Source organism: Cinclus cinclus, chromosome 6, assembly GCF_963662255.1.
Source record: "Cinclus cinclus chromosome 6, bCinCin1.1, whole genome shotgun sequence".
Classification (NCBI taxonomy): domain Eukaryota; kingdom Metazoa; phylum Chordata; class Aves; order Passeriformes; family Cinclidae; genus Cinclus; species Cinclus cinclus.
In genome coordinates, this window is record NC_085051.1 from 50482083 (window position 1) to 50501539 (window position 19457).

Below are 19457 nucleotides of genomic sequence, written 5' to 3' on the forward strand. Positions count from 1 at the left end.
TCCTAAGCAGAGGAGCAGAGACAGAAGGAGGGACACAGCAAAGGAGACCAAGTGAGAGCTCAGGAGACTCACACACTTGTCCCCAGCAAACACCAACAACGGGCCACTGAGTACTCCAGAGTGTCTCTTGCTCTCTCACTGTGAGTATTTTTCAAACTCCAGTTTCATCCATTGTTTTTAAATAAATAAATATATATTTTTAAAAAGCATGTCCTGACTTTCACAGCAGTACAGAAGTGCCAGACCTGCCCCTGGTCTAACTCAGCACTCCTCTCCATGGTGATGCCTTCTCTTCCCAGCTGATGAGCAAGCTGATGACGAGCCTGCAGAGCCAGCACCTCGGTCTGCAGCACAAACCTGTGCCACACAGTGCCAGCACTGACACCCCACAGCGCTCCTTCCAGCACAATCGCTCTTCAATACTCAGAAAAAATGACATAACAATTATTGATACATTTTTCAACTAGGCAGGACTTGGGTGAACCCACAAGATACCATTCTTGGACCAAAATCCAAGACCTTTGTCAGCCTGTTATGAAACAAATGGACACAAGCATGCCCCTCCCAGCAGGGAAGGGAGTTTGACCCACTCCTACCAATGAGAAAAGAGTAGGGCCAACAAATCAAGTGTTTTAGTAAAAATAGACTGCAAACCCAACTTTTTTTCTGTGCAGAAAACAGAAGCAATTTGATTGCAGAAGCAATTTGGTGGGTGGAAACTGGTGTTTTCCATAACAAACAATGTATAATTTTACATGCTTGAGATAGAAATTGAAGTCTTGGTGCTTACCAAAGACTAAAATTACATTTTAAAAAAACCGCTGAAACAAAACAATGAAAAAACAGCAAACACTTGTTCCTATCAAAGCTTTCTATCCTGCTAGCAAACAGAAGAAATGGTGGCCTCTGACTTTTTGACCTGCTGTGCTGAGTGATTCAATTGAAAAATAACACAAATAACACAAGAAGATGGATGGTGTTTGTGGTATTTTAAGGTCAAAGTACTACGAAGAAACATTTATTTTCCTTTCCGTTTCTGTCCAGTAAAGTCAGATCAGTGCTGTGGCCATGTTGGACCAACTGTGAAGATAAAGTGTTGAAAACTTAGAGACAAGTCAGACAAATTATCTTTTCTGTTACCCTTCACTGTTACTTCTGCTAGAAGGGAGAAAAAAGAAGACAAATATTTAATTCTGAAATACTTTGATGCAACAAAATGGACTGTTCTTAACATAAATTAAACACAGAAAGACAGAAATTTACTTGACAGAAAGTTCTCAGCATTTATGAGAGAGTAGCAAAAACTCTTTAAATTAGAATTATGTTCTGAAGTGACCGAGGAAAATTAAAAAGCAGCACTGTCAGCTCCCAGTAATTCATGAATTAGCATTCAAAACAGGGTCGTTACATAAGTAGCCTTTAATTGAAAACACTTTTTTCTCCTTTTGCATAAGTTGTAAGAGATGAAGGCTGAAAAGAGGTTAAAAGAAGTATCTAATCATAAATGATCAGTTTGACTCTGTGCCCTGTGGAAATATTAAAGCCTTGACGAAGGGTCACAGCTTCCCTTCTCCCCATGGACCGTGGGGTCATTTGGGAGCAATTTGGGTGTCTAATCATGGGCATCCTGTGCCTAAGCATATCCGAGGCACCCTGGAGCCTTGGTGGATGTGATAAAGAGCTGCTTGAGACCCGCATCCTTCTGCTGCAGGCAGGAGCCAGGAGTCACCTGAGGACTACAGCTCTCTTCACCTCTTTGTAACTCATTTCTCAGCCCCTGCATTGTGAAAACTTTCTCTCCTGGTTCACAAGTCATCTTAAAAAACATACAACAAAGCACCAAACTGAAGGTCAGGAGCCCCTTTTTGTTTACCTCTGGGGAGTACAAAGGGGATGGCAAAATGTGTCCAGAACACAGAGAATCAAGCATACGTGAGTCACTGACAGCAGACTTCCCAAAGGACTGTCACTTCCGAGGGTTTATAATAATCAGCTTCATTTTCCTACAATGCAGACCCACTTGCACTAAGCTCAAGAGACAGCAGATTACACAAGCAGCACTTAAATGTATTAATATTATATCTGCTTTCAACGTAACTTTAGAAGAAATTATGTAACAGCATGAAATGCAACTAGATGGAAGGGAATACTGAAGGGAACTCAATATTGACAAAAGAACATAGCCTTATTGACACCAGTTCAGAAGATTTTCTTTGGACAAATTATTATGCCACACCATCACCCAGCCCTCTGGCAGACATGCAATTTCCATTTTTCAGTGGCTACCTCCCCCTTTACAAAGCACAGGATTTCCTTCAGCCATCATTTAAACATCAGAGTGAACTTGGTCCTCAGCAATAAGGGAAGGACATCACACCCTGAACCTTGTAAGCCCATAAGGATTTTGATTTGTGATTTGGCTTGTGATTTGGGTAATTCTTTATATGGGAAAAAAAAAGTCTATTAAAAAAAATATTTTAGTTTCACCCCATAAGTCTTGGATGTTACATGGAAAACTGCTGAGACCTTGGTTTTTGATTAAATACATTTGTGAAGAGGAAAAAATGCAAAAGGTTTTATTTCAGCCCACTATGTCAGGCTGCCTTCATCTGTATGGACTCGTGCTCTGCCCATTACCTGGATTACTTGTCTGTCACTGTAATATAAATTCTTAACCTACCAGCAACAACACTCTAAACCATAATTGTTCCAGTAATTGAAATTGCCTCAATTTTGACACTGCAAACCCATTGTTTGCAACTGAGTAATTAAATGAAAGGTTTAGCTCAAAACCTTTTTCTGTTATTTCCTGTAGCAATTTAGCCGAAATTGCACACTTCTCTTCATGTAGGCAAATGTCATTGATTTGAACTTGGTGAAAACACAGATATTACTAACCAATGTCTTTTGCACAAGTGCAGTACAGAAATAAAAACAAACTAGTGGCATATTTAATACATTCAGATGATTAAAAAATGGAAATCACCACCATTAGCAAATGAAAGAATAAGCAATCAGAACCCACAACAGCCAGCAGCAGTACTAAAAGGCAGCCCCCCAGTTCCAAAATGCTGCTCATGGATGCATTAGCTCTCTACCTTACTGAAATTTTGTGGTAACCTATTGCAGTCAGTCAGCTAGAAGGGAACAGAAGAACATTATACATGTGGAAACTTAACAGAAATAAAGTTATTTTATCATCTTGAAAAAAACCTGCATCTTTACCACAGGTGACTAAATGGTCTTATATGCAGCACTTGGTAAGGTAATATCATTATTTGAACTTCTAACCCTTTCTCTATATTCATGAATGAAGCCTTGCAGAACCCATCTGCACAAACATTAATCTCTTACTATCCAGATTCAGATCACGGTGATCCCCCCCAAACAAACAGTTGATAAAGTCTGATCATCTTATTCTTTCTTCTTCACAGCTATGAGCATTTTACCACACCTGCAGAGGTCAATGACACTGTGAGAGCACACACCTCTGTGACAACATCCTGGCCCAAGGTAGCCCTAGGTATCACAGCAGAGCAGTGATATTTTGCTGAGATAAAGCAAAGCAGGAACACATCTCAAATAACCTGCAGGAGGAGGTGCAAAGCACCTGCCTTGCACAAGTGATTGGCCTCGTCAGGCAGCCTTGTGCCCCAGAAAACATCCCCTACTGCATGACCTTGCACAAACATTTCCCCCTTATCTCATTAATCCATGTTTTAGTGTCTCACACACCAGGAATCTGAGGGATGGGCAATTTCACTGTGTGAAGCTAGCAAATAATTGAATTAAGGTTCAGTAATTGCAGTTATCACTACAAGACATATTCAAGAAAAATAAGCTCAGCAAAGCACATATCTGACTTTAAGTATATGTGAAGAGTCCCATTAGCTTCAGCAGCATTTATCAGGCAAGTTGGAAATCACACACGAGAGCGCAATAAAAAAATCAACCATTTGATTTTGAAAGAACTCTGCAAATAAGGAAAAAAAATTAAGGGATGAGATTAAAACTATTTAACATCTTCCGTGTCATGCAATAATATGAGCTTTCTGCAACAGGAGAGATTAAATTCCTTCACACTGGTTCATATCCCTGTTGTACATGCAGCACATCTGGGGATCACTTGAACTGGTGACAAAGGCTTTAGAGGATAAGGGTCTGTCAAGACACCTGTGCTCCTTATTCCCTCTTCAGTATTCAGCCAGGAGGTCACAAGCAGAGCCTCAGTTCCATCAGTAAATCCATTTTTAGTAGTTCATGTAGAATTGGAAATGCATGTGGGCATTGTGCCATGGCTGGATCTCAGCCATTCACAAATGTAACACGGGGATGAGGATCCCCACTTCTGCCTAGGTTCTGATTTCTCCCTCACATTGTGATCTGTGTTCACAGAAGCTGGAGGGCAACCAGATTTCACCTGGTCACACTGGTGACAGCTGGAAGTCTCTATTGTTGGGAGAGCTAACAACTTTGGGGAAGGCAGGAGACAGTCAGTAAGAGGCTTAGCAGATTTTACCATGCAAAATCACTCCTGGAAAAGACTTTATTAGTATCTCAGTGGGGTACAGGACATAAAAGCAGTGCAGGTTTCACACCTCTCCATTCTCTGTAGCAACTGAGGTAGGGAACTTTAGTACACTGTTAATATTCAAGAATGTCTGTATTTTTGTCCTCTTGTTTTAGATCTGCATTGAAAGATCAAGCCCATAACTCACAGGAGACTCAGATAATCAGTTCAAACCAAATCACAGTATATAATTATAATCACACAACTGGCAGACTTTGCTCAAGAGGAAATATGAGCTGGCACGGCTGAGAGATCCAAGTATCACAATCTATAACCCAAATAGAAATGCAGCTCAATAGTTAACAAAGCCAAATGGAGCTATAGCCATTGGCATTTGGTGCAGCCCAAGTCGGGTCTGTGGCTTGCATGCCACGAGTTTCAGAGTCACAGACTAATAGAGCCCATGGTGGCTCATTAGAACAAAAATCAGTGTCTTTGAGGGGTGCCAGTGGAGAAACTACAGAATGTTGCCCCATTTCCTCCAGGGAAGTATATGTTGATATGGATGTAGTATCAAGCATCCCCTGGAGTCACCTTTCATTTTATCCTGTCAACTGCACTCCAGGCAAAGAAGCTAAAGGAAACCACTGCACCTCCTCCCAAAATCACAGCCACAGCAACACTGCTGGGCTGCCCTCAAGGCACTCCCCACATCCCATAAAACAACAGAGTTGTCAGAAATTAGAAAATGAAGACCTGAAACCTCTCCTGATAAATCAGCAAAGGACCCTTGCAGGATTTAGCTCATGCTGGCCACCAGCTGACTGAGGGCTGTGCTGGGCACCCAAATCCCTCTTCCCTGGAGGACCACTTGGATGTTCCATGCTCTCTGCTGAAACAGGACTCAAGCAGCCAGGGAGAATCAATTACTGCCAGTCTCAATTTTTTGTAGATAATCTGAATATTCTTTCAAAGTCTCTTACAAAGATTTAGATTTGCATTTCTGGCTCCATGAAAAACAAAACCAAACTGAATATCTTGTCATAAACTTACAGTTTTGAGTAAAGAGGCTTTTTTTTTTTTTCTCAAAGCAATGAATGATTAACATCCTTCCCATTGTTGCCCAAGTTGCTTTCAGATGTCAAGACTCTGAATTTTTCTTGATCTGGGCTTAAATTTGGCATTTTACTTATTGCAAAAATCTGTTTTTAAGCCTCTGCAGTTATTGCATAGTTTCCCCTCAAGACATTTTTCAGTACTTCTCAGATGGATGGATCACTGAGACTCTGTGTACTTTGAACCTCTCCCCATGTTTCAAAGACACAAAAAGCTGCTTCTTCATAGCCTGATCTAACTGCAATTAAGAGCTTCTTCCCTGGCCCTGTCCTCATACAGAGAAAAAAAGTGGAATTTAGTGAAATTATTACAAAGCTGGTTAAGCAGAGGATATGACTAATCCCGTATTTCACAGCTGGAGGTTAAACTGAGCCTCATTAAACCCAGTGTTGTTGCTTACCCACAACAGAAATAAATGGGGCATGACAGAGCTTTGCATGTGTGCATCTCTCTCACACACACTCAAGCACTGAAATTCAGCTCCAGCCCTTCCAAAATTTTAAGCTGCAAGAAACTATAAGATGGTCTCAAATTTGTAAGACTCAATTAACCCAGTATTAGTTACTTGACTGTTAGTTGAGTTCTGGATCCAGATCTTTTTAATTATATTTCCTAGCTTTTTAGGGAACTTTATTTACATTCTACAGAAATCCCTGGATACCACAGGTTATAACCCCCAGAACATACAGAACACCACCTAGAAAGCTCATTTCTGTCACTGATCATACATTTTAGAAGTGTGTGAATGCAGTGAATATTTATTTTGGTAGGTAGCAGCTCAAACCCCTAATGTCAAAAGTAAACAGAAGGAACTCCGCTCTCTTAGAGGGCTTGAAGATATTTTGAACATCTCCTATAAAACTGTATATTCTTATTTGGGAAGGAAAACCATTTTATCCAATAAATACACATTGTTATTTACATCTCAAGTCAACCTATTGGATAACAAATTGGTCAGATCAGTCTTGTCATTGCAATTCATGAAAGGTGAAGTGGAACACACTTGGACATTGATTAGTTTCACAGGTTTTGTTTTTTCTTAAGGTTCTGTTTCCACAACTAAGGAAGCAACATTTGAGGGATTCTGTTATCATATTTTGCATTTACACATGTAAGCAGTGCAGTGCACTCTCCAAACTCGATCAAAGTTTTGGTCTCAAAAGAGAAGGTCTCATGAAAATCTGTTTCTTCAAGAGCTGTATTCCAAAATGCATGGAGTCCTCCATGCATAGGAATTCTCACCGCTGATTTGAAAGGAATATTTGGATGTGACCCCAAACACGAATCTCCTTTTTTATTACTTAAAAGTAATATGCAGCTAAACATTAAAACACTGTTTAAAAATGGTAATAGAGTAACTGAGGGCACATCCCCTTTAGTATTCTGAATTTAAATAGAGACCAACTGCCTGGAAAGCTTTCATGTCTGAGTTGCTCTGTATTACCAAAAAAAAAACCAATTTCCCTTGTGAGACCTTAAATTAAAGCAATTATACTTATCCTCCTCATGCACAAACAATAGGTAGACTTTGGGGAAATCAGACAGGTTTGTAATTTTGTTCCTGTCGTGGTGAGCGTGTGCAGTGCTCCTGGCACAAGCCTTGGCCTCAGACAAACCTCCAGAGCCAATTCACAGAGGCCCAAGTGCTAAGACCTTATAACAGCTCTGAGAGCAACAGGCAACTCTATAAGCAGCAACTGTTAATGGCAGACTTGGCACAGAAGTGGCTGATAATAAAACAGCAGAGGAAATTGCACTCTGACTCTCCTGAAGCCAGCCAGCACATTGTGGGCAATTTCTTTTTCTCCTCCTTGGGAAGAAATCAGGCTCTCTACTGAACAGCATTTACATCTTTGCTCTTTGCAGTAGTAAGGATTGTCAGGTTCTTTTTGGCCCTGGGGTGGAGATTTTCCCCCTTGTTTTCAGAACAGTATGCTGGAAACTGCCTGCTGAGTGCATGGTTGTGCCAAGATCCTATTTGCCTAAGAATTGTGGCAGCCTGCAGATTCTGTGACCATGGAAGTTCCTTGCTCAAACACCTCAGCTCTGTTCTAATAGCAGTGTTACAGGCATTGTCTATTGTCATTTTTATTAACTCTACAGCTGCAGCCTTCTTTTCATTCAGGAAAAGCATGCTGTTTCTTAAAAATAAGACTAAGAACAGTTTTCAGTAACTTTTAGAGATGCTCTAAAGATTTTCCAAGGATACTCTAAATCCCAGGCAGCTAGCAGGCTGAACTGCTGTTAAGTGCTGGTGCTACTGAAGTCTATTTGGCAATTTTAATTAAATACTCTTATGTTCCTCATAAATCTCAAGGGCTATCACTCCCTAGAGAAGAATTTTTTTTTGTTTCTGCTCTGCACCAAGAGATTTGAAATTTTCCATGAAAGAGGCACTAGGACTTCATTGTCAAACATTCAGTTACTTAGAGCCTCACCTGCCCAATGCATCTGCTTTTTTAAAAGCTGGGCTTTCTGAAACAAAGGTGTGTAATGTGCCCTGAGCAACTCTGAACAGAAAAATGCCTCTGGCATTCCTGCTCTCAAGGGAAAAGGTAGACATGGCTCAGCAGAGACTGTAAACCAAAAGGAGTCCTGACAGCCAGCCTATGGTGCACAGTCCTTAGTTACAAGGAGAGAGGAAAGTGATGAGTCCACACAGCCTACAAACTTCAGATTTAGCTAAAAATGTTTAATCCTTGCAAGCATACAGAATGCGCTAAAAATGCAAAATAATGTCAAAGAATGGCCAGAAGTTTGTTACCCTTATTATTTCTAAAATGTATGCATTAGTTATGAAGCTACTCAGAACTGACCTTTGGATCTCCTAAATGTTGTAAATACAGGCCTCTCTAGCCTTAAGGGGAAAATGTGTAATTAAAAATTCCTTTTTGTTCAAGGGGCAGCATGAAGTGGCTTAAGGGGTCTGTTTTTTGCTTGGACACTTCTAGCCCTGAGGAATGGAAAATATGGTCTCCCACGTCAGGGAAACCATATCTTAGGAACATGGAAGGCACCCTCGCCTAGTCAAACAGCCACTAAAGAAAGGTTAACACCAGCCCGACTGGGCATTTCTCACAATGACACAGAGGAAAATCAAGACTTCACCCATGTGATGTTGCACAGAACAAATGCATGCACATGGCAGAGCTCAGTGCAATTCTTCCCTGGTGAATGTGAGACTACAGAAGTGATGCCCGTGAAGCTCTCTGAAACCAACACCCAACACTTCTCAGAGCTTTCATTCATCTTGTTTACACTACAACTAAAACTTCCAGAAACCAGCTACACCTGTGAGAAAGGGTCACACCATCCCCACTGGGCTTTGTGGGGTCTTTGCCACTGTGGCTACACCACAGACACCTACCAGCACTGGAGAGCAGGACTGAGAGGTCTTTTCAGGTAGTGGCATTTGCTACAACCTCTCCCCAAACAATATAAACCAGGGCAACTAAAGTTGTGGGTTGCCAGAATTGCTGTCAGAGATTTTGCCAGTACATCAATGCCATCCAAGAGCATGACCTTCTAGCTGACATGGCCACGCCAACAAAACATCACACCATAAACTGCCGGCCTGCATCAAAAAAGGTAAAAACTGGAGTTGTTTCTCCTCAGAGAAAGGAAAATTGAGAGAGTGATGAGTACTGATGGGTTAGCAATGTCAGAAGCATATCAATTTCCAACTGGAAATACACATCATGTCCTTCCCTAGAAAGCAAAAGAAGTCAAAACAATAACAACAACAACAAAAACATATATATGGCTATCATAGTAGCACCCTCATGTCCATTTCCTTTCCTCCCACTGACTGCAGTGTGGCTTGTGAGATGGCATCTCTTGACCTCCAAGAGTAAGAAAAGCTCTTTCCATTAACCTGTTCAAATAAGTCACTAGAAAAACAGTGTGAATCCCAGCACACCTGTGCTACAGGTGACACGTACAGTGCAGAGCAGCTGCCAGGCATGGGCTGGGAAGTTTTTGCCTATCCCACTGAGGCTTTCTTCTAAAGTGCTTATAGAGAAAAGTTAGTAGGGAAAGCAGGAGAAAAAAGTGCAAGCTCAGGATCCCCTGCAACAACTTGATTCCAGAAGAGGCTACAAAGACACCACCTCTCATCATACCTTCACTCCAGAGATGCTGAAGAAGATAAAGCAACAAATTTCACTCAGGATGCACCAGCCAGCAAAGGGGCATTGTGTCACTGGCCACTGGAATATAAATCCAGCCATAAAGCTTGCAAATATCCTTTGCAGCACCAGCCTTCTCAGGTTTCTCTGGATGAAGCACTATTTCAGCTCTGTGTTTAGCAGTTGGAAGGAAGCCAGGAAGACTTCCATAACCACCCCTGATCTGTTAATCCCTTAATGCACAGGCACTGTTTGTTACTTAGGACGTCAGGTTTCATCACTCCTCTGCACACTGGTGACAGAACTTCTTGACACTAGGCTGCAAATATTATTGCAAACTCAATACTCCCAGGGAGAAAGCCAAGATGAGTTTAAATGTGATTTTGGTGTTGACAAGCCAGTTTGGCACTGCTGAGTTCAAACAGCCAGGATCACCTGGCAACCTTCAAAATGGGAGAAAGTTTGCCAGGATCCTTTCTGACTAGAGTCCTATCCCAAGATCCGCATGGCAACAGCTAAAAACTTTCCCATCAGACAAAGCAAGTAAAGACACAGTAAGTGGATTATACTTTTTGGGAAAGTGCTGGGAGCAATATGTACATATGCATGTGAGTTTGTGTGTATACAGATTTTCCTAATCTTTCTTATTAAAAGAGAAAAAAAATCTAGATCTGGGTGTGTAGCATGACAGACTGGAGGTGATGCAGCTCAGCTCCCAGGGAGTTCAGTCAGCCCACAGTAGCTTCAACAGTCCTGTTGCCCTAAGGAAAGCTGCTTCCCTGCTTATAATAAATAAAATTATTTCCTGAATGTGATCTAAAAGAAGTTGGATCCTGATCTTTTTTGGAGGGCCATTGAGACATCACACAGGGGCTGCACAGCACATCACAGCCAGGCTGTCATCAGTGCCTGCCGCCACTGGGGAGGTGGCTGGCCTTCTCCAGAACACAGAGCCATTTTAAGGTAATTTCTCTCCCTCCTGGATTCAAATATTTGTAATAACACAGCCCAAAAGGTGATGACCCATGAAGACAGTGGAGGAAAAGGCACAGCCTTCACACCCAGGGCAGCACAAAGGTGAAGGGCTGATGCATGAGCCCGAAGCAGCCTCGCACAACCCAAAATTAATTTGGTTTCATCCTCCCGATTCAATAATCCTATGCAGACCCTAATCATTTTCACCATTAACTACCAACTTTTTCTTGACCTCCTCAGGCAGCTCTGACAGAGTAATGTGCTCGGCTGTGGCAGGACAAAGCTAGGCCAAGGGCACATGGAGCCCATCCCCGAATCCATGCACACCCCAACTGCCCACACACAGACCATCTGCCATCAATAGCTCCAATCAAAGCGGCGGGCTTCGACCACCACCAGACACCAGCTCAGCCTCAGTCTGGGACAAAGACGGGGGGGTAAAATCAAATCAGCAATCAATTAATACATAAAGCGACTACAAAGCTGTTGAGTTGAGCACCTTTTGGGGTTTAACCCTTTGATGCCCTATGAGTTCTTTTCATGGCTAGTAATACCAATGAGTATGCTGGGAAAAAAGGAGTATCTTTAAAAACGCTCAGAGTCAGGTTAAAATGTGTATTTCCAAAAAATATAACATTTGACAAAATTATGCTATTAAAATTTCAGTACACATAGAGCTCTTTATTATTATTGTTTGTTTATTTTAAATGAGAATGTTTTAGAAATGTGATCCTGGAACAGTCTATTCTCCAATTTGGTAAAATGCAAAGAACAAAACCACATAACTGGCAAAAAGGCACTTAAAAATATTACAAGGGCTTTTTTATTTCCAGTCCTTATAATTAGGAGGAATCTGGAACAAAATGACTGTGAAACATGGTACTTGAAGGAAGAAGCAAAGTATAGAAAAAAAAGTTTAAAATTACAGGAAAGCAGAATATAAAAGTAGTGAAAGGTTGCAAAGAATGGGAAAAAAAGGGTAACTTTTCTGATGGTTTACATAGACAGTGCCTCATTGAATGCAGCAGAGCTGCCCCTCTTTACACCAACTGCTGTGTTTTACAGGGGATCCAGAGGACATACCAGACAGAATGGTTGTTTTCTTCCCACTGTTTGACATTGCTATATAAAGACAGGTAAGCATCATGAGTGATCAAAAGCACAGTGGCACATGGAACAGACTTTGAAAGGGAGATGCAAGCAGAAAGTGCCCCTTTAGAGAGTCTGTTCAGATTTAAGTAACATCTCAAATAAAAGCTGTAAGCCTCCACCACACACAACTGTTCCCAAGGCTGTACTTTGACAACAGTCTCCTCTTTCAACAAGATAAAAGTCAATGTAAATGGGCAAGCAAGGCAAAATCCTGCAGCAAGGACATAGGCAGAGCTGGACTCTCAGAGCATCCCCAGGAGCAGAGGTGGGTAAAGGAGCTCTGCAGGGAGGCATTAATGCATCTCTGAAACACCCACAGACACTAACAGAGGATTCACTTTTTTTTCCCTTTTTTTTTTTTAATTTTGATTTTAACAGAAGGAGGCCAAACTCTGTCTGTGTGGGGTTAATATGAATTGTCTTCTTCCTGGGCAGGATGTTTACCAAAAGCCATTGTGCATTAAAATGGTCAGTCAGACACGACCATATGGAAATAGGAGAACTGAGCCACGCTAATATCTGTTAGGAATTAAAACCTACCTGGGAAAGAAGCTTGTTGTCATCCTCCAGGAGTTTCACTTTAGTTTCAAGTTGCCTGATATAGTTGGAAGATGAATCTTTAGGAAAAGAGAAAAAAAAAACAGACACATTTAAGCTTCTTGTGGCACAGGCAAGCATTGTCAGAAGCAACATGTTTTCCCACTCTGTAGAAGGCAAGTTTGGGAATGACTCGATGAATAACACCCTATGTGTGCAGGGTGAGGAGGGACCCCATCAAAGGTTTTTTCACTAAAAAGCTGAGATTCAGCAACAGACAACATCTTCTGTGAATCTGCATCAATGCCAGTTTGAGGGATGGGTGATACAGAAGAAAGTGAAATGGAAACACTGTGTTTTGTATTTTCATAAAAGTAATTTCATAGTTTTGAAAGCTATTCTCATTCATCTAGAATGCACCAAAGTACTCCACAACAGAACAAGATGTTTCCTTTTAGGTTTGAATAAACAACTGCTCCAGACACGTGCCTTTTTCTTTCAAAAACAACTGAGAAACTCACAAAACCAAGCTGCTGGCACAGCTCTAAGAGGAGGTCAGTGCCACAACTCCCAGTGCTGTAAAAGGGGGAGAAGTGTATTCAGCAAGGCCACAGAGCTGCAGCATGCACACAGCCTGACACACACAAATGCCTACCCAGGACATCTGTTTTTTCTAGTGGAAGCACGTGACACTACCCAGAAAAACAACAGGACAATAAAATAGGGAATACCCTCACATAAAATGGTAATATTCAACCTGAAGGAATGCAATGGCCAGTTTACCATTGCAGTAAGACAGCAACACCAGATAGGGTGGTCTGGCATAGAAGATAAGTCACTGGAGAGCTCTGTGGGTGGCTTACTGCTCTACAAAGCATCTGGCTTTTGTTTTGAACCATGCTTTGAAGGAACACATTTGAAAATTTCACAGGGAATAAAATAAAGGAAACTGGGAAAGTCTTTTCTCCATTTTCATTATAGCTTGATGTTCTCATCCATACAATTGGATCTTTGCAAAATGTCTCCTCCACTTGTAATTTGAGTAGCAGAGGCCATGAGCTGTTACAGCAGGAGGAAAAGTTTTCCAACATAAGTATATGAAAAACTCCAAACATTTTCCACACTTCTAAAGGGGCTATGCAAAGTGCAAAATTATAATTTCCCTCATCTCATTTATTATGGCATGACTGCAGAAGCCACTGTTCAACCCCAGGAATTCTTGTTGAGCGTGAATCGGCAAGGAACCAGGTATTCACAAGGGCCCAGTGCCAGTGGGTGTGTGCTGCAATGGCCAGCACCTTTTGGGCTCAGCCCCCCTCATGGACAGCAGGCACCTCTGGCTGCAGCTCTGGCACACAAACACTCACCCACACACACGTGTGAGCTTTGGGCTGGTTCTGTGCTAAACAGCTTCTCTCTGCCTCTGCCAGTGGCTGCCAAACACACTCAGCACTAAGCCTGAATGCTCTTCCTGGCTACTCCGGGGGCAGCTCAACAAAAGGGCTAGCAGGGATGCTACAGCTAATCACTGAGACTGCTTTGGCCACTCGAGGGAAAACCTGGAATATGCTCAAAAAAGTGCTAAAACCACACAAAGGAACAGCAGGATGGACCCGAGTCAAGTGCCCATCTAAAGCACACTCTCAGAGGAAAAATGCTCAGTTTTTTGACTGGATTATGCTTTGTTCAAACCCAGGAAATCCAAACAAGTCCCCATGAAAAAGGTTAAGGAGTTACTGTAGGGAGCTGTGTAAATTCAGTGAACAGCTTAAGTGGTGGCAAGCTTCGCAGCAACATTGACTTGAGCTGCAGAGACCATAAACTCGGCCCAACAATCACCCTAATATGGGGGAGTCTCCAGGTCAGAGGAGAAGAGAGCAAACCAAATAGGTTATAGGATTGATCTAAAACACTTTCCCTGTGAAGGCTTCATGCACCACAGCATTAGCCACACATATCTAAAGGTGGCAAGTAGAATGCTGCAGTAGATCAATGCTGAATGCAGCAAGATTTCGGGATCAGCTTGAAGAACTTGCTGAATTGGTAATGAACCTGTCCTCCAGCAGGGTGCAAGGGGAGTTTGAGATTGTTAAAGCCAGGAGGACCATGGATTCTTTGGTCTAACCTCCTCTGTGCCCCAGGCTATCACACTTTGTTAACTTACCCCTAAATTCAGTACAGTAATACCCATTGGGCTAAACAGCTCCAAAACCAGTCTCAATCTCTTGTCTGAAGAGAACCAGAGACTACTGGCTGTGTGATGAATACAACAGCTTCCACTGGTAGATCTGGTGTCCTTCCCACCTGCATTCCAGCTCCACCAGAAACCTCATTGCACTAGCATCTACAAGAAATTTAGGTTAAGTGGATAAATGGTGATGCAGAAGCTGTCATATTCAGGCCCTGAATGCTACCAGGACTGACTGACTGGTTGGTGAAAATAATAGAGTCTGACTGACAAAGAAAAGGAAATAGAGAATTATTTCTTCTCTGTGGTTTCGCACCCCTTACAAAAAAAAAAAAGAAAAAAAAAAGAAAAAAAAAAGGTACTCCTTGGGAAGGCAAGCCCTGCATCCTCAGGAGATAATGTACACCACCGGTCCTGAAAGACTGACCTGAGAACTGCTAGAATTTTTCAAACACCACTGTACAACCCCAAACTATGTTTGACGTCTGACCGCAGTCAGAAAACATTCTATGGCAACATAAAAGATACTTAGGAAAAAAGCCCAAATTAGCTGTTTTGTCAGCAGAAGATGCTCCATCTTGAGCAAAGGCTGAGAAACAGTGATCAGAGTTATCCCAGTCCTTGTTGTGCCCTCAGAGATGAATTACTTCCATCTTCTGGACCGACCTGTGTTGAGGCAGGTGCCAGATGAACCATTTGCATATTGATCTCAGTATTAAAAAAGCTCATCACTCTCACAATAGCAGGCAGTAACACTGCCAGGCTAAGCAGTGAAACTTCAGGCTAGGTCTCACCCATGTTATATCAAGAAACACATTCCCAACATTTTTTGCCTCTGACCTTTCTCTTATCAGTAAGTTTCCATCCTCTCCTGCCTCCCCCAGTGCCAGGAGGCAAGGACAGCCCCACTGACCCAGCCAGGAGAGGCAGCAGAGCTGGATCACTGTCTGATCAGGTCCTCACATCCCTTTTCATTAGAAATCAAACAAATGGTCCTCATCACTGTGTCAGAGCCTGCTACCAGCTGTGAGCAGTGTTCCACCTTCACCAGCCCAAAAGCACCCTCCTCAGTGGGTGCTCCTGAGCAGCTCCCAGACCCAGGTACTGGAGCATACCCCCAGCACACCCACCTAGCCACACCTCATTAGCACACCAACCACTGACTTTGAGTCCACTCACGCCTGCTAGTGCCCTGCTGGTGAACAGACAAGTATGGTGGTCAAGGACACATGGTCAAGGATAGGCTTTCTGGTACTCCTTTTTTCTCCAGCACCCAGTGTGCCTGTGATGCCATCGGTGCCAACATCCTCCTCTAGCTATCCCTTGGGGCCACGACAACCAGCTGCAAGAGCAGTGGGTGCCTTAGTGGACCAGATGACACCATAGGGAACAAAATTTCCCATCAAAACATTTCACACCCCAGTCAGCACCCTCCCTGTGGCAGCCATCATACAGAAGAGGAAGATGGGGCGAGAGGCAGCAGAGTGCCCTTCCAGGCTGCTACTCACAACGGAAAACAGTAATCACCATCAGCCATCCTCACTTGCACAATGCAAATTCTACAAGCTGAATTGTTCACAGAGCTGTAAACCTGAAGTCCTGTTTCTTCACAAAGCTTTGGAAAAATTAATTGGATGTAGCTCCCCACATTATCTCCACGAGAGGTAGAGGAGCTGTGTTCCAGCTCAGGAAGGCACATTACTGTTATTATCCACCCTCCTCAAGATTTACTGTTCTAAAAAACATACTCCATCTGGAATGGGATGTAATTCAGCTTGGATGTAATCTAGCTGAGTAACTTTTCTCCACATAGATAAACCACTTAATACTCATTACAGCTAAATGGAGGCAAGACAAATCACTCTACCTTGTTTTAACTCAATGGTCTCTCAGAGAGCAGGGAACTGCCTGGCTCCTCAAGCTTTGTAAAAACGTAAATTAGAAATTGTTTTAACAAACAAAACAATCTTGCAGCCTGCAGAGCACAGAACAGTGTAATTTTAAAAGACACTTGTAGCCTTTCTGATTCTCATCTGAGATTTCAGAGGAAACTGGGGTAAATATGATAAATTACATATTTATTTTGACAGTAACAAAATAAATAGTTTGATTTCCTCATATGCCGCTTCTCCAACCACAAGCATGCAGAGCAGAAGTTTGTGTGGCAGCTGTGAGGTTGGGATTGAGACACCTTTATTTAAGACCTTTTTGTAATGAGGTGCTAGCACCTAAATAAGTATAAGAAAAAAACTGCCCTTTACATAGGGCAGTTCACACCAGAGATGCCAGAAAATGTTAATGTGGTTGTCTGTGAGATGAGAAAATTGTGGAGAGCCCTTTGATGGGACTCGTTCACAGCAGGACAGTCCTTACACCCAGCCTGGGCAATACCAAACAATATGGCAAGAGCAGACTTGAACCAACAGAAGTGCTTTAGTCCTCTTCCACAGCACCCCACTGTGGTTTGATTTGCCCTTTTGATTTGTCTTTTTGCTACAAAACACGGGTTAGGCAGTGTCCAGCTGGAGTGCTGGCTGGCAGGTCAGGGCCATGGTGCCCCTCTCCAGCTCTGTCCCCACATGCACCCTGGAGGTGCCCCCCAGGAGCGAGGCTGGACACTCACTGCTTCCACTGCATTTTTCCCCAGGAGCTACTTTAACTAAGCATGATTCAAGACACTAAAGCACAGCTATACTTTGTCAATGTCCTGTAAACAAGGCTCTACCTAACTCATAAAAAGCAGCATCCCTAAAGGGATTTTCCCAAACCACGGAGAAAAGACACACGAAGGAGTGATGCTTCACCAGATTTGCAGTTTGCAGCCAGCTGCCTTCTTTGCATGATAGAATGCTGACATTTTCTCTTCCTCTCCTTCCATCAAAGATCATCTCATAAGAAGGCCTTCACTTGTGCTCAATAAAACACTTTGCTGTTTGTTGGCAGTTTCATTATCACATCTCTGCTCTCCCCTCTATATTTCATATTCGTATTGCTCTACTGGTCTTGCTTCTTGACAGACACAAGCAGGCTGAAAAATGGCCAGTGGTTATATCTTGTAAAGAAGTTGATTTATTAAAGCAACAGAACTCATTCAAAGCAGGTGGAAAGCAGATGAAACTCACATATCTTAAATAATGTCATTAAAGGAAACTATTGGGAGATATGGACAAATGCACCACCCTTGCTTCTCCTAGGCAGCCCCCATCTTTCTACTCCTACCAGAAAACACCATTCCCAATGTCCTGTTCCAGACTGCTATGCAAGGCAAGTTTTCACCACAGGCTTAAGTCAGTGTATAGCTCAAATGTGAGCAGGGCCACCACTGAGCCAGTGCTGAGTTACTTTAGTTTCACATGTGCTGCCCTCTGCTATGGCACCGCCAGGGTTTTCAGGGAATGCTCCTTGGTTTGCCTTGGTGAAGAATCTCAGAATGAGATTCCGTGTGGAAAGGGACCTTTAACAGTCCCTTTAACACCTAGGACAGCCCCTGCAGCAGGCAGGGACATCTTCAACTAGATCAGAGCCTCATCCACCTATCCTTGAATGTTTCCAGGGATGGGGTATCTACCACCTCTTGAACAGCCTGTCCTGAGGGTGGACCAACACCCGAGGGTGTTTCAGCACCTCATTGTAAAAAGTTCTCTCCTTATATGTGATCTAAGCCTGACCTCTGCCAGTTCAAAGCCATTAACCCATCTCCTATCACTACATACCCCTGTAAAAAGTCCCTCTCCAGCTCTCTTGTAGCCCCCTTTGGGTATTGAAAAGCTGCTCTAGGGTCTCCTTGGAGCCTTCTCTTTTCCAGGCTGAACAACCTAAACTCTCTCAGCTTCTCCTCAGAGCAGAGGTGTTCCAGCCCTCTGATCATCTTCACATCTTCACCATTGTGTCCAAAGTACCATACTCTGCTAATCCCAAATCCCATGCCTTTCCAGTAGAATCTTAGACAACTTAGGGTCTCCCTTGAGCTATGGTAAGAGAATATGCAACAACAAGGTCTATGGTAAATAGAAGCTCCAGTGTTTTGTACCTCTGCAAGATATTCAACAAGCAAGCCGTACCAGCCTGCTCTACCTCTTGTCCCATCACCTCATTCACTGTGAGTTGTGTAAGGAGAAGTTTCCTCTGCACTCTGACTGCCAGTGTTAAAGAGATGGCAGCAGTGCACTCACAGAAAGAGAATTAAGGGCAAATCTTAAATATTTCCATAGCTGAGGTGCTGAGGTACAGCTGAGGTGCATCTACTGAACAGACACTGCCTTAGACTACACTAATATAAACAAAAGGCCCATCTGTAGCATCTAAAGCCACCCACAATAACATCTGTCAGAATAAGTGGTAGGATCAGGCCTCATTTTCAAGGTGCAGGTGATAGCTCAGGCATAGTTTAGGTATTCAAACACTCTGTAGCCAGTCCAATCACATATAACAAAGAAATATGGTCTCAGAATAATACACATTTTTAACCAGACTGGCTATGTGCTGGCAACATGGCTGTGCTGCAGCTCTGACAGGATGGAACATATGCCACCGCAGCTCTTTAATTAACGTTTCATAGCAAGCCTGTAACTACGAGCTCTGAAGGTTTTCAAGACTGTATATTCCTGACTCAGTTTAAGTTCATTAGACCTGTCTGGGTCGTTAGCAGCCTCAAGCTGGTCTGTAAGAGTCTGGTAAGATCTCTCCTGACTCTGGCTGTTACACCTCACTACTCTGCCTTCCAGCCATGACATAATCTCCACGCACAGCAAAATATCTGCCCACAATGACTGTCAACAGTTCAGGAGCTCATGATATCAGGATTTCAATGGAGGTGGCTGACAGGGAAGGAGGAGTGTATGTGTGCCCAGGT

General features: G+C 42.8%; 1 protein-coding gene across 1 annotated transcript in view; it reads right to left on the bottom strand.

Moving 5' to 3' along the window:
- CCDC85C (coiled-coil domain containing 85C) overlaps window positions 1-19457 on the bottom strand; it is a 107365-nt gene that overhangs the window by 27744 nt on the left and 60164 nt on the right. The window contains exon 2 of the mRNA XM_062495578.1: window positions 12421-12497. Within this exon, the coding sequence (XP_062351562.1) occupies window positions 12421-12497 (77 nt within the window). The remainder of the gene's footprint in view (window positions 1-12420; window positions 12498-19457) is intronic.